The sequence below is a fragment of the Alligator mississippiensis genome, chromosome 8, assembly GCF_030867095.1.
Source record: "Alligator mississippiensis isolate rAllMis1 chromosome 8, rAllMis1, whole genome shotgun sequence".
Classification (NCBI taxonomy): Eukaryota; Metazoa; Chordata; order Crocodylia; family Alligatoridae; genus Alligator; species Alligator mississippiensis.
Window position 1 is genome coordinate 4,067,426 of NC_081831.1, and position 14,334 is coordinate 4,081,759.

Consider the following 14,334-nt stretch of genomic DNA (forward strand, 5'->3'; position numbering starts at 1 on the left):
GTGTATATATATATATATCTAGAAATAGATATAGATATCTATCTAGATATAGATATATATACATATCTATCTATCTATCGAGAGAGAGATCTATATATAGAGATATACATCTCTATATATGCTAGCCAGCAGGGATTCTGGCTTTCTCTGATAAAAAATTCCAAAATTTTCTGATTTTTATCTATCTATCTATCTATCTATCTATCTATCTATCTATCTATCCCTAGATATTTAGATATCTATATACACAGCTATTTATAGCTATAGATACATCTATATACATAGATATCTATATACATATCTATATCAATATATCGATAGCTATAGATATACATAAAAATCACAAAAATTTGGATTTTTTTCCTCAGAGAAAACCAGGATCCCTGCTGGTTAGCGGAGCAGACGCCGTGCAAAGGGACACTGAACTTGAGCGCTTGGAGGGGTCATTCTCAATGCTTTGGGGGCTGTCAGAGTTAAGACGATACGTTACTGTTGAAACAGGAGTTGCAAAAAAATAAAGAGATCTGGAGTGGGGGAAAAAAAGCCATCAGTCTTCATCCGATTCGGGAGACCTCCGGGACCCTGTATCAACTACATGCCCATTGTACAGGGATGGTCTCTCTGCCTGGGTAAGCTGAGCAGCTCTGTGCACTAAGGGACTCCAGCTAACAAGCATTAACTCCACAAACTCTTCAGCTGGGGGATGTCTCTGTTTTCATACCGATGACGCCAACTGATGGCTGAAAGCCAAATGGGTGATAAACTCCAGGGGATACTCCAGCATTTGGAAATGGCTAACATTCACGCCCACGCTTCAAAGTAAACTTCTGAGGCTGGGTCCTATTAGCATTTATTTCTCCTGGTTGGGGGAGAAATTCATATTTGGAACGAAGCGGGAGAAAGCCATTAACATAACCCAGAGCTTAGCAATCAGCATCTTGACCCTGACTACATGTTACTATTAATAATGTTAAGTGTGCGATGTCAGGGCCATTATGTAAGAGCCGGGCAAGGGTTTAACAAAGCTGTGAGTGTCACAAAGGGAAACAGGGCCACGCTCGCTAATCCGGGTCATTCCTTGGAGAAACAAAGAAGGAATCGCTGTGCCGGCATTTGCGCCAGGAAGGCTTGCTTATTGTGAAGGCCTCCTGCTCTCATGCTCCCCTGGGCTGGCTGCATCCTCACGCTCCTCCCATCCGGAAGGCAGCAGTGCTGCACAGTTTCTCAGCGAGCTCCAACCCATCTGCTTTTTAAGATGGGATGTTTAAATTCATGCAAAAGAACCATTACATGATCCCTTATCTCCTTCCCCCACCCAGTTCAGCAGGTTGATGAGAGGGGGCTAACATCTCTCTATACAGTACAGGACTACCTGAGAAACAGTGCAGGGGAGATACGAATGGCAGCTACAGCCGTGTGTGCCGGGCAGAAGGGCACTGGGTCAAGAAAGCTCACTCCTACTGGGATCCTGCTGTCTGGGGACTGGGAGCCTGCTGGCTGCCACCTGATTAAGGCAGCATCCAAAGCACATCTCTATCTGTGTGCATTGAGGGGGGTGAGGCAATAGCTAAAGGAGTCCAAATGGCACGGAGACAAGATATGACCCCCCTGCGAGGCTGCAGCCATAAGAATACAAATAGTTCAGGTGGGTGAGGATGTTTGGGAATGTTTAGCTTGTGGCCTCCTGCTTTATAAATACCAGAACCTGTAGCTAGCTACTCCGTGTAAATGCATGGCCTGGTTTGTGATGCTACTATTCTTATTGTGGTTGTAATTAATAGCAGTTATTATTATTATTATTATTAGCCTTGCTGTAGTGCCCAGAAGCCAAGGCATTATTATTTGCCTTGTTATAGTGCCCAGAAGTCACGGCCCCAGGACCCCACAACACCAGACGCGGTGCAGACACAGCACAGAGTAGGACGATAGCCCCTGCCCCCAAAGACCTTACAATCTTATAGACGTGCTCCGGGAGGCGGGGGGTGCTTTAATTAGCGCAACTCTGAAAACTGTGCTAATTAAAGCGCCTGGAGCGTCACATGTCTCAGCATCCCTGCGCTGAAAGACGGTGGTAAAGCACTTTGAACTAACTAACACTTGTTCAAACTTCAGTTTAAAGTACCCCACTACCACTTTTCAGTGCAGGGACGCTGATACACGTGACACTGGAGTCTGCTGGAGCATGGTCATTACCGCACTCGCCAAAGACTCAATTAATTAAGTCTGCTCCGACATGCCATAATTACAACCCATTGGGGCAGCCTCCGCACATGTACACAGGAGCCCTTATTTTGCTTTTGTCAGCTAGATATGCATGCGTTTAAGGAAACAGCCACAATCCTGGACCCACTCTATTCTCTACCTTAATGTTACAATCCCAATGAGGTCTGAAATCCATTTTCTGGTGGCTGTCAAATTTCTGGCAGAATTGAAGCTTTCTCATATATATACTCGCCTATGCACAATTCGTGTGTATATGTAAAATGAAAAGTGTAATAAATTTTCCACAAGGTTTCTGACAGATGTGGAAACCTGCAAACACACTCATCATACACACATGTATATATATTTTTTTTTCTCTAGTATCCTAAATGTTCTGCTCCAGTTGGAGCTACTAACTGTCAAATAGCTAGAAACATGTGATATATTCATAATTACTGGATACAATTTTCTTTGGTTATTTCTGTGCACCAAATGCAAACACTTTTGCCATAAAAAGCAAAATGAATGCAAAGCATGAAGCTCAAATACATGACTCTTGTTTGGCAACAAGGGAATCAGTGGATAAAACATAAAGGAAGCTGGGACACGAAATGACTTGGGGGTGGCTGACAGAAAATAAGAGAAAATGGCCAAGTTGCCCGCCCTTGACCCTGATCTCATGCTCCCTCAGGTTGTAACCCACTCAAATCAGGTTTGTAAAATCAGTTAGACCCTAATTTGGCACCTGGGCCTGGGTTTACACATCTAATATAGCCCGGTAGACCAAACTTATAACCTTACCTTCTCCCCAATAGAGATGCAGGCTTTGGAGTCTAAATCTCTAGGCGGCCTATGGGAGAGAGAGAAAAGAAAAACAACAGGTAAGCATCAGTTCCCGAGACCGCACAACTGCCGCTATCCCAGAGGACCAAGCGTGTCGGATCACAACCCAGATGGAGATGGTCGACAATACCAAGGGAGGCCAGGGCATGAATCCCCCTTAGGCTGGTAGCACAGCGGCCTCAAGCCACGGATGCTCAGTATCATGCTGAGAAGTACCAGTGGCTTCCTAGCCTCACCGCGAGGCTAGACCTTGCCAAGGCTCACAAACTCATCCCAAAAGGGGTCAGGAAGGATGCCGCCGGAGCTGGAATTTCACAAGTCTTTGTCCAACTCCCATAGTAAGGAATTCGGAGAGATGATCTCCTTTGATGGGCTGGGAGGGTGCCCAATCCCAGCAGAAAGAAAGAAAGAAAGAGAGGGAGGGAGAGTTAATCTCCTTTCCTGGGTAGATTAAACTGCGCAGAGATCCAGCCCGAGTCTGCTGTCTGCTCTCTCTACAGAAGGGTCCAAGACCTAGCTCACCCAGGGATGAAAAAAGGAGCTTGGCCCCTGGTGCTTGGTTTCAGCGCCGTTTCTAACAGGCTATAGAGATGTGTGTCTATCTGTTTTCTAATTAACTTTTTCCACCCCTGGCTTCGAAGGGGCGAAGAAGATCTTTCACATCCTGCTTTCTTCTTGCTGTAGCCCTTAGGCTAGCAATCCTAAATTGCATGCCCCAAGGCCAGGGTGAAGTGATACGGTCCCTAAGTCGCAGTATCCCAGTTATGTGCACTAACTGCTTTAGTACCTGACTCCAGGCAGAAAGGCTACCCATCCTGTTATCCCCTTCATATCGCTCCCAGCGCCTGCATCCAGCAGCATGTAGGGTCACCTGTGTTCCCCCCTGCCCTAAAACGATCCCTCAGCAAAGCGAATTATCATGCCAGCCTGAGAAGGGAACGCGTCGCTCCATACAGGAACCCATAGGGCAGCAGCAATACAAATGGAGACGACTAAAAGGGAAACCTCACTCAGCATCTCAGTCTCCGAAGTCTACGCTGTCCAGAGATCTTTGCATGAATCCTTTCCAAAAACAGCTAAGATATGCTCAGCTTCCCGGGAAATCGTCTTCCTCCTCCAGGAGAAGGTGAGGTGTCAGATCTATCTACCCCACGGCAAATCTCTCCCAGCGAGCACCTCATTGCTGGCACTGCAAGCCATGGAGGATCGCTGCTCACACACTTGACAGCCAAGAGGCATGGCTTTTTAAATTGGCTTGAAGGCCCCAGGTGCATTACCCTAGCAAATCAAGGCTTTGAGTGCCCTCATTTTACACCTGTGGCCTATGCGATGTGCTACCTGGCTGGGCAGGCTCTTACTTCACAGCAATAAAATGGCAGTCCTATTGTTCACACAGCTGAATTCAGCTCTTAAGAGACAAAAACTCAGCCTTTCACAAGAGCTGGGGGTTTTTTAATTAAATTGTTTCTGGAAAGTCATCAGCATCACAAAATTATTACACCAGGAGCAGCCAAAGCATCTTAATAGATGATGGACTCTCATGTCTCCTGATCCGAGTAAGTCCCTGGAGAGCTCCAGGGAGAAAGAGTGATCCTATGGGTGCAGGTGTTCCTAATCGATCCGTAAAGGAAAATGAGGGTTATCCTCAGTGAAACCTAAACCTATGTTACTGTTTCACCTGCCAATATAACCAGGTAGCCAAGTTAGGCAAGACGGATGGGAGGTAATTGCTTCAATGATCAAAATTAATCACTAAGGAGGCAAACAAGCAAACGCAGGGTTTGCCTTATGCAGCAAATGACATCCTAATAGCACAGACCTGTTTCCTAAGGGGTTTTAGGGGTTTGGGTTGTAGCCGTGGTGGTCTAAGGACACAGGCAGACAAGGTTCCTTGGGTGAATTTGATATCTTTTATTAGACCAACCCAAATGGTTGGAGAATAGTTATTAAGCTAAGGGGTTTTATGTATTTATTTCCTTATTTTAAATCAGCTTATTCCAAACCTGCAAGAGAGGCAGCCCCATGGGCTAAAATCATTCCCTTCACCATTTCATTTTCCTTGTCATGGAGATGTGCAACAAAAGGGCACATTAAAGCAAAACTACCGGGGCATTGGGTTAATCTGGCACCAGAGTGAAGGAGCAGGACGACAGGGTTGCTTAACCCAGGATCTCTAGCTGAGGCATCCCAAGGGAAGATGAGTGAGTGTCCTCACACCTCGTGGATTGTGAAGGAAATCCCCAAAGAAAGCAGGGAGATATGCACTGCAACGAAGCCCTACAGAGACGTCGTGATATGGACACACCAAATGGCAATGAGAAGTTGAGAAGTTGTGTGAAAAAAAACAATTTGCTCCAAACCAGAAAGGCCCGTGCCACCCGCGCGGATCAGGTCAGCGGGGCACCGAGGCAGAGCTCAGACCCATCAGGGAAGGCAGATCTACATAGTTCCAGGGTGAAGCAAACCATTGGGATAAAGCCAATGAATTCAATTAGTAAAGGTCATCATAATGTGGCTGGGAAAATTCTGCTCTGCTCTTTTTCCTAATAGGCAGGAATGTGTTTGTATTTGCATTGGCGGAGCCATTTAAAGAAGCAAAGTAGACTACCCCTTTACAAGTCGGCATCTTCTCCCTTCCAGACTGGCAGTGCTGCAGGAGCAATGGATGTGCCTGATTCAGCACACTCCCAACCCAGCGAGCAAGGCAGGAACTATTCAGAGCATGGTCATAAGCGCACACAAAACCCCTTCAATATTTCAAGAAGTTCATGGGTTGATCACAAATGAAGTAAAAGCATCTTGAGAGCCACTATTGCAAAGTGGTGTCCTCTGCTAGTGGAGAAACCCACTTAGCTGGCTTGATAAGCTCTTCACGAGAGGGTTCTGCTTCATGTCCCTTGATCTACGATAACTTCTGCAACTTTCCCGGCGGTTGCCTTGAAAAAGTGCCCTGCTTTTTCCAACCCAAAAGGATTGCTGCACTGTGTCATCTAAGTACGAGACAACACCAAAGAGTTGGGCCACTGGAAATGGGGATCTAAAACGGATTTGTCCTGTAGGTAAATGAGCCTGGATATAGCAAATTCTGCACAACTGCCCTGAAATCCTATGTACTCTCTCTCCCATGCACACTGTTGCCTACTCAGTTTGTGAAGATGAAGGGCAGGCTCAAGAAAAGGTTGAATCTGTGGAGTCTTCATTACTCTCACCATTTTGATGCTTTATCTCGTCTCCTTTTATTCCCTTCCCCTGCCTGACCAGTGAGTCGTCCCTACAACAAAGACACCGGTCCTGCTGCCAATCTGTGACCCCGCTGAGCACAAGACTTTGCACGACTCCATCCCTCCATGAGATGCACAAGGTCTCATCTACCCAACAATTGCCGCTGGCTGGGAACAGCCCTTCAGTCACACCTGGTTGAGCAGGTTAAACCCTTTTCAACACTTTCTTGCAAATCCAGAGCTCCTGGGATGAGCCAGGCAAGTGGCAAAGCCCTCACCAGGGATGCAGCAACGACCATGAAATGGAAGAGGCTACACAAGAAGAAATGTCAACAGAAGAAGGGGAATAACTAAAGAGAAGTCAACTGGGCAACATAAAGGAGCCAGTGGAAGCTATGGCAGGAGCTCACCTATTTCATACTTGGACTTGCTGAGGGGGGCTTATCAGCCCAAAACAAGACCCACTCCCTGAAGCAAAGACGGGGCCCACCGAGCCCAGAAATCAACCACATAGAGACCAAAAAGAACAAATTGGTGCAGATTAGAGGGTAAAAAGAACAAGGAACAGGAAAATGAGCGGGAAACCCTAGGGTCAGCGTGCTTAATGATTCAAGAAGGAATTCAAGGAGTTTATTTGATATCTGAAACTGGGAATTTAAATGGGCCCTTGATTGAGGGAGAGGACCACAGAGCAGGGAAACGGCAGTGGTGGTCAAAGGGGTGCGGGGAACCAGGACGATGTCCACAGCTCCAAGAAGGACAGTGACAGAAGTGGAGGACTTCTTCTTTGCAAGCTTTTGGGTACAAATAGTCTTCATCAGGTTGAGGAAGCGTCTGCAGGTGGTCTGCGCTCTTCCTGGATGGCGTAGTAAAGCAGCTGGAGGCCAGGACGCGTGCAAGAAAGCCAGTCAATTAAAATACGTACTGGCCTCTGGCTGCTTTATTACCCCATCCAGGAAGAGCACAGACCATCTGCAGGGGTTTGGGTTGTAGCCGTGTTGGTCTAAGGACATAGGCAGACAAGGTTCCTTGGGTGAATTTGATATCTTTTATTAGACCAACCCAAATGGTTGGAGAATAGTTATTAAGCAGCTTTTGGGTTCAAAAACCCTTCGTCAGGCTAACAAAAGGTATTGGTACCCAAAAGCTTGCAAAGAAGAATTTTTCCAGCTATTTGAGTTGGTCTGATAAAAGATACTGGATTTAACCTTGTCTGCCTACGTCCTTAGACCAACACGGCTACAACCTACCCCCCCGAGAAATGGAGAAATGGCTACAACCGACACCCCTCTCCCCTTTATAACATCTGGCTTTATGTTATATCATTTCCTAAAGTCCCCAAATACACTTAAAGCAGATTTTTCTGCTGCCCCTTTGCCCACCGCTGCCTAAACTCAGTGCTCCCAGATGTCCAGCGCAACGGCCGGGAGCTCCCTTCACGCCGTGGCTGTGCGAGAGGACGCCGAAGGCAGAGCTCCCCGCTCCTGAGCGCCTGGGGGAAGGCAGAAGGCTATGCATCTTTGGAAAGCAGCTGGGGTTAGTGGTTTTATTTTTGTTCTCCCTCCGTGTTTGGAGACTTACGTGGAGCTTGTCTGTGGTTGCTCAAATGCTTCTTTAGGAATTTTCAGCCCCGGGTTTCTCTTCTTGCCTGTGAAACAAGAGAGAGGCAATAGCAGAGCCAGAAACTTTCATTTTTTATGGGTTTTTATTTTTTTCTCACTCTCTCTTCACTTACACGTTGCAAAATGAAGCTCGTCTACAGTGGTTGACCTTATTTCCCTGAAATGCCAGCCCAGTCTGGTGATGCAGATTCAGGGCCCAGAGTTCAAAACATAAAGTTTCTTTGTCTGGTGAGCCGCGTGGAAAGCCTACGGCCCTGGCACTCAGTGCAGGCAGCAGCTCAGGCCACGAAGCCTGCGGGAGAGCGCCGTGTCCCTTTGCACAAGTCCTACGGCACGCTGCCTAAACTGACTTTGAACGCACAGGACCAGGTTTTGTTCTGGCTTGGAGCAGGGTCAACTGCGCTCTACATACAGAGGAAAGCCCAGAACAGCGGGAACAAAATTCAGCTCAAAAGGCTATCTGTCTCGGTTCGCATCTGCAGGCCACGCTTTCCTCCTTACACCGCGTTAACCTGAACTGGATTAGCAACAAGTTCTCAATCGGGTCAAACAGTCCTCGAGCTCAGGTATAAACGGGGGTCCTCGCCAAAAGGCAAAGAGCCAGGTGGAACAGGGCAATGCAAGCGGCTCGTTCGCGGCGATACGTCTCCCGTGACGCGGTGCTCTGCATTCGGGGATAAAATCATGTGAGAACATACAGCACGTCAGCAAAATCCCAAGGCAAGCATACAGAGGCTGTTTGGGTGTGTTAGAAAATACCTGGTCCCCCCCAAAAAAGGCACAAACACCTCACTTAGACTTTACCATTTGAACCTAACAATTTGCAGCAATTACCGTGTTTCTGCAAGCATCCGTCTCTCTCCCTGTTCCCGGCAAGCTTTTCCGTGGGCATGTCAGGGTTTGTTTTTCTATGACACCGTTTGCCGTCACGTTCGAGCCTAAACTCGTCTGGGAAAGGCAGAGCTCTAGAGGGCGCTGGGGTAAAATGCAAACTGAACGTGAACTGACCTGAACCGAACACCATCCTGCTGAAGTCATTAGTCAACTTTAATTGCAGCTCTTTCTCTTGCCTGTTGCAAAAGACAAGATCGAGCTTGCTCGGTTTGGCAAAAGGCTATTCCAGCCTGGAACAGGCTGTGACAATACAGCGGACACCTCAGGGGAAAAGCACTTACTGGAAATGACGGGATTGCACGTGTTGTTTTTTTTTTGTTATTATTAGAAAACCATACAGAGCCATAACGTGCGTGTGAAGAAAGCATGTTCTCCGCTGCAAGGAGCCATGCGATGCTCCAACAAGAAAATGTATATAGACAAGGAGTTGCAATATTTACGGGAGCTGAGGTGACCTGGCCATTATATTTTTGGGTCATTTTCTCACTGATGTCACAAAAGCCCCAGCTGAGATCGAGATGATAACTTGGTGACAGGAGCAGATATATTTTGGGGTGCAATCTTCTTATTTACAAAAAAAAATGCAAACAAGCTCCAGTTTCTCTCCATACATTATGAGCAGGAGAGCGTCTCCCTGCTTAGAAATCCATGCATATACCCCCCCGGCAAACCCTATGCCCAAGAAATTTGGGCTGCATCTCAGGGTCATGCTTACGGTTCCTCCTTCTGGCTTTCTGCCTCCCGCACACACGGCCTGCAACATGCACGCAAGCCCTGGGCTAAACCTCATGCCCGCTGCTGAGAGTCATAATAATGCCTCGGCGGTAGCATCCCTCTCCATCCACAGCTGTTTTAACTGTGATCCCTTCTTCTGCTGAGCCTGGCAGGTATTAACATCCATCAGCACCACCATATTAAGAAGCAATCCCTGCCTCAATCTAGATCTAAACAGACAAGACACATGGGTGTGAGAAAGAAGGAATCACCCGCCCCCATTTCACAGTTGGGAAACTGAGGCACAGACAGACTAAGCGACTTGCTCAAGGAACTGGAGCCAGCATTTGCACCTGACCCATAACCCTGCATGTTCTCTCTTGGTGTGCCAGCCTGTCTTCATTTCGACACCCCTACCCACTAAAGCTCTTACAAAAGGTCTAGAAAACCAAAACAAATTTAAAAAAATAAAAGGAAACCACAAAACAGCTGCAGATTTTTCCCAGTTTTGTTGCTTTTCCTATATTCATTCCCCTGCACAAGCCATGCGGTGCATGCCACCATCTCCGGCCAGTCCCGGCCGGCGGTGACTGACCCAGTGGAAATCCACCCGATTTGAACATGAACCAGAGCAGACTGTAATGAATTTAATCTCATCGGGGTTCACAAGCAGGATCAGCGGCAGCAGACGGTGGCAAAATACCAAAGGCAAATCAATATGAAACGCCTTCCTGCCTTCTGCCAGTCTGCACATGGGGAGTTTATTTTCCTTTCCTTTTCTTAAGCAAAATACAATATTTTGAAACTCTGCCATTTTTTTAAGCCCAGTCTGTTCATGAACTCAAGCTGCCAAATCACAGACCTCGCTTAAAATTAAAAAAAAAAAACAGAAAAACCAGTATGAATGACAAGAAGACATGGATTTCATGACACCACGAGGAAGGGAATAAGCTCAGGGGGGATCCACGCCGGCAGCATCAACGTCTTTCCCACTGGATTGATACGAGAAATGGGAAAGCGCCCGATGACTTGCATCGAATAACCACGAGATGAACCCGATGTAGTGCTATTTCATGCCTCGCAGGTGGATAAGGGAAAGCTTCTGCACTCCTGTTGTTATAACATGCCACGAGCTCGTCTCTCCAACCTTTCTGGGGATCAACAGGCTATCCAAAAAGCAGCCTTTGAAGCAAAGGGTTATTTGGTCCTCAAGTATTGAGTGGCAATGTTTAAAGTGCTACCAAATGCACTTTTTGATCTGGCAGTGGGGAGGGGAGAAGGGATGGCAAAGATATCCCCAACAGCAGGTTTAACACAACGCTGCGGGGATTCAATGCGAGGCTTCCTATATTATACTCTGTTCCTACTCTCCTATATTCCTATATTATGTTCCTAGTCTCCCTCTGTTATAATAGCCCTAACAGACCTCAGTCAAGATTGTGCACTGTACACCCAGAGATGGTCCCCACCTAAACACCCTGCAATCTCAGCAAAGCAGAAGAGGGGAACCGGAAAGGAGAAGCACTTTGTCCAATGGATGAACAAGTGCTACAAAAGAAAATCAGCACTTATTCCCTTATTTTCAAGTACATTAGGACCAGATCCCAAACAAAGCCCCCGTTGGCTACCCGTTTAAATGTGCCCTTGGTCACTCATCACCAACAGCTGTCTGCATCAGTCCAATGCCTCTTGGGCAGATGCCCGGCATTAGCTGGCGGCTTTCAGCAGAGGGGCTCTGCTATAGCATGAATACCCAGCACTACATAACATAGGCATCCACAACCCTCTCATCACAGTCTGAAAGGATGGTAAATTGTACAGGAGATAAAGACAAGGAAAACATTTGGCCTTCATGCAATTTTAAAACTGAAATAAAGTTTGGTGCAGTCTTGTGCATGCAAAAGCAAAAACAAATGGGGAGGGGGATTCAAGCATTTCTGTGAACCATCACTTAATGGGACAGTAGCAACTAGATGCTCCAGCTATGCTACTGTGCTGGGGATTTGTACCAGCACAGGACAGATGGCACCTGAGCCTCCGGAGCTTGCAACCTTTGTTAACAAGAAAAGACAATCAGGTAGCCAAACGCTGTGAGATTTAAAAATAAATAACCAGTAAAATCTGTACTAGCTCTGTGTCATCATCTGGGCTCATTTGAAGCTCTTCTCTGCGCTCAGATAAAAAAAGGAGTCTCGCATAATCACTTGACTCCAGAAGCTGGAGCCTTGAAGGACAACATTGATAACAGGACGATAAAATAATATGGTTATTAGTAATAATAATTAGAACTATAATAATTAGATCTATAGTAATAATAACTAGAACCATAATAATAATCATTAGTAATAATAATTAGAACAATAATAATTAGAACTAGGGTTACGATTCAGCAAAGTATCTCAGGTCACCTTTGATTTTAAGCAGGCGCATAAGTCCATCCTTATCGCCTTCCTTCTCCCCAACCTCCCCACCCCCAAAAAAACCCCCAAAACTTAAGCATATTTTCTTTTCCTCCAAAGAGTGTTGAGAAATTCAGAAAGCCGTGTAAAAGGACAGTCCAAAATGCTACAAGGTTATTGCAGTTTTTTGGGCAGTGTAACACTGTCATGCTTTTGTTAAGCTCAGGGACACTGAATAAATGAAGATGAAGAAGTCCATACATACTGCAAGTGAAGCAGCCTGATTATGGGAGAAAGCAAAATATATTGTGGCAAAGAACACATCAAATATTTCCCTTTGAAGGCCTTAAACCCAAGTCCTAGGGGGACGAAAGAAGAATTTCTTTTATTCAATAACTGATGCTCCCAGAAGTCAGCAATAGGTTACAAATGGATATTTATGTTCCCAGGTCTTAGATTAGATGAACAGTAAACCTCAGTATTTATAACAAATGTGAAAGTTGCATGCAAAAAATGATGATAATATACTAGAGAATAAGGCCAATTGAGAAAACGGAGGCGTTTATTCCTCACATACTTTGTGACCGAAAAGGAACTGTTTGCTCCCGGAGAACAAGCCCGTCTCCCTGTCTGCAGACTTTTCTATGCAGTCGAAAGTCTTCTTTCGCTCTAATCCAAAGTAAATGGTTTCTTGCCAGCAAAAGACTCCCATTTCCTTCAGAGAATATTAACCAAGTCTATCATTGCCACAACATATTATTAAAGCCAAACTCAAGCGGCGTGTGCAACCGTGCTCTTTCAGATCAAACTGTTCAGCAAAAAGATCACTGGTAACATTTTGCAAGAGGAGGAAATGGGTTTTTCAACCCCTTTCCTCCCTTTTTTGGGACCTGAGAGGGTCATCGAAGACCTAGGAGTGAAAAGGCTTGGGTTCTCCTCCTCTCTCGTACATGGTCTCCAAATCTGCCCTACCCCTTTTACCAAGGGGGGAAACTAAGGCAAGTCAAGGAGATGCGACTCACTACAGATCACAGAGGAAACTGGTGGCAGACCTAAGAAAAGAACCGTAACAATTGAGATCATGGCCCCACTGTGCTAGGTGCTGTACAAACACATAGGAAAATGTGCCTCAAGCAGATGACACGTTTAAAATACACAGATAGACAAAGAGTAGGAGGAGATGGGGAGGTGTAAAGACACAGCCAATAGCTGAGACTACACTCAAGTCTCCAGCCTCCTACTGCTGTGCGCTGCATGCCCCCGAGGACTTCATCATGTCAATGGAAGTGTCTCTATTGATGGGATTTAAGCGCATGCTTTCGTGACATGGGGGCAATCATACCTTCCCTCAAAGCGGGTATGAATTATGGGCACTGTGTGGGACCTGTTGCACTGGAAACCCTCCACTGAGCTAAAAAGGGAATGCAAGCAACACAGCAAGGTGGGTGACTGCTGGTTTATATACCATACCATACCAGAGACCTACTCCAAAAACAAAAAGAGGAGACCAAGGGCATTTTAGCAATCACCTGACATTTCTCCACTACCCAATTTCATCCATAAACAATTCCTAACCCAGACAGATCTTGGGTTATTTCTGGGATCTTCGAGGATCATAGCTCTGCAACTCTCGTAGAATTTGTTTCTTGGATGCGGTCATCATCATGCAACAGCACTCAGCCCTCGCGGTCCTTCAAGATGCTTATTCCTGCAGTTCTTACACAGGCCAAGCTCCCACTTAAAAGAGGCATTAGCATTTTTTTTCAAGGTTATTTGCAAAAACTCACAGCAAGTTGGAGCTGTCTTAGGTTTGATTAAGGAGGATAATTCCAAAAGGAGCCAAAAAATGAGAGCACTTTGGAAAAAAAACTTCCACCTCCACTTCATCTGTGGCTGTTCACTCTCTGTACTAGCAGGTGAGCAGGTAGAGGGTTAAATGCACCAAAACTTGGTTCCCAAGTGCTTGGTGGGTTAAGATGGTGGTGTCTTTCCATGCATGGCCCACTGCACGAGCTGGCAGCGAAGGGCCAGGGGCTGCACGCTGAAGCACAGCTGGAAAGAAACAGCTGGATTCTAACGCAGGGACCACACGTCGTTCCAGTTTTACATCCTCATGGACTCATCTCGCAAAGCAGCTTATAATGGTTAGCATGCAGATTTGGGATGATCCAAGAGGCAATAAGCACTATCTCAGAATACATTACAGATCAATGTAGAGAATTATTATTATTATTATTATTTCTACTACCGCTACTCCTACTGTTGCATATGTCCACGGACACTGAATTCAAGGAGCAGCTTATCAGCCTGTTAACTATCGGGGTGAAAAGCATCTCATCCAGGCCTTTCCACCGGGAATCTCACAACCAAGGACGCTCCAGCCAAGTCTAAGAGGAGCGGAGCGACAGGTTGCGTTCCTGGGATCCCTTTCTTCAAACA

The 14,334-nt window shown here is 46.2% G+C and overlaps 1 protein-coding gene across 3 annotated transcripts in view; it reads right to left on the reverse strand.

The window, feature by feature from the left end:
• MAP2K6 (mitogen-activated protein kinase kinase 6) overlaps positions 1-14,334 on the reverse strand; it is a 73,853-nt gene that overhangs the window by 33,553 nt on the left and 25,966 nt on the right. For 2 of the 3 annotated variants that reach the window (XM_014601811.3, XM_019494340.2), the window contains exons 2-3: positions 7,848-7,914; positions 3,004-3,052 (exon numbers count right to left, since the gene is read on the reverse strand). In XM_014601811.3, coding sequence (XP_014457297.1) covers positions 3,004-3,052; positions 7,848-7,914 — 116 coding nt within the window. Of the gene's footprint in view, positions 1-3,003; positions 3,053-7,847; positions 7,915-8,722; positions 11,040-14,334 lie in introns of those variants that run through there. The other variant, XM_059732016.1, reaches the window with a different exon arrangement.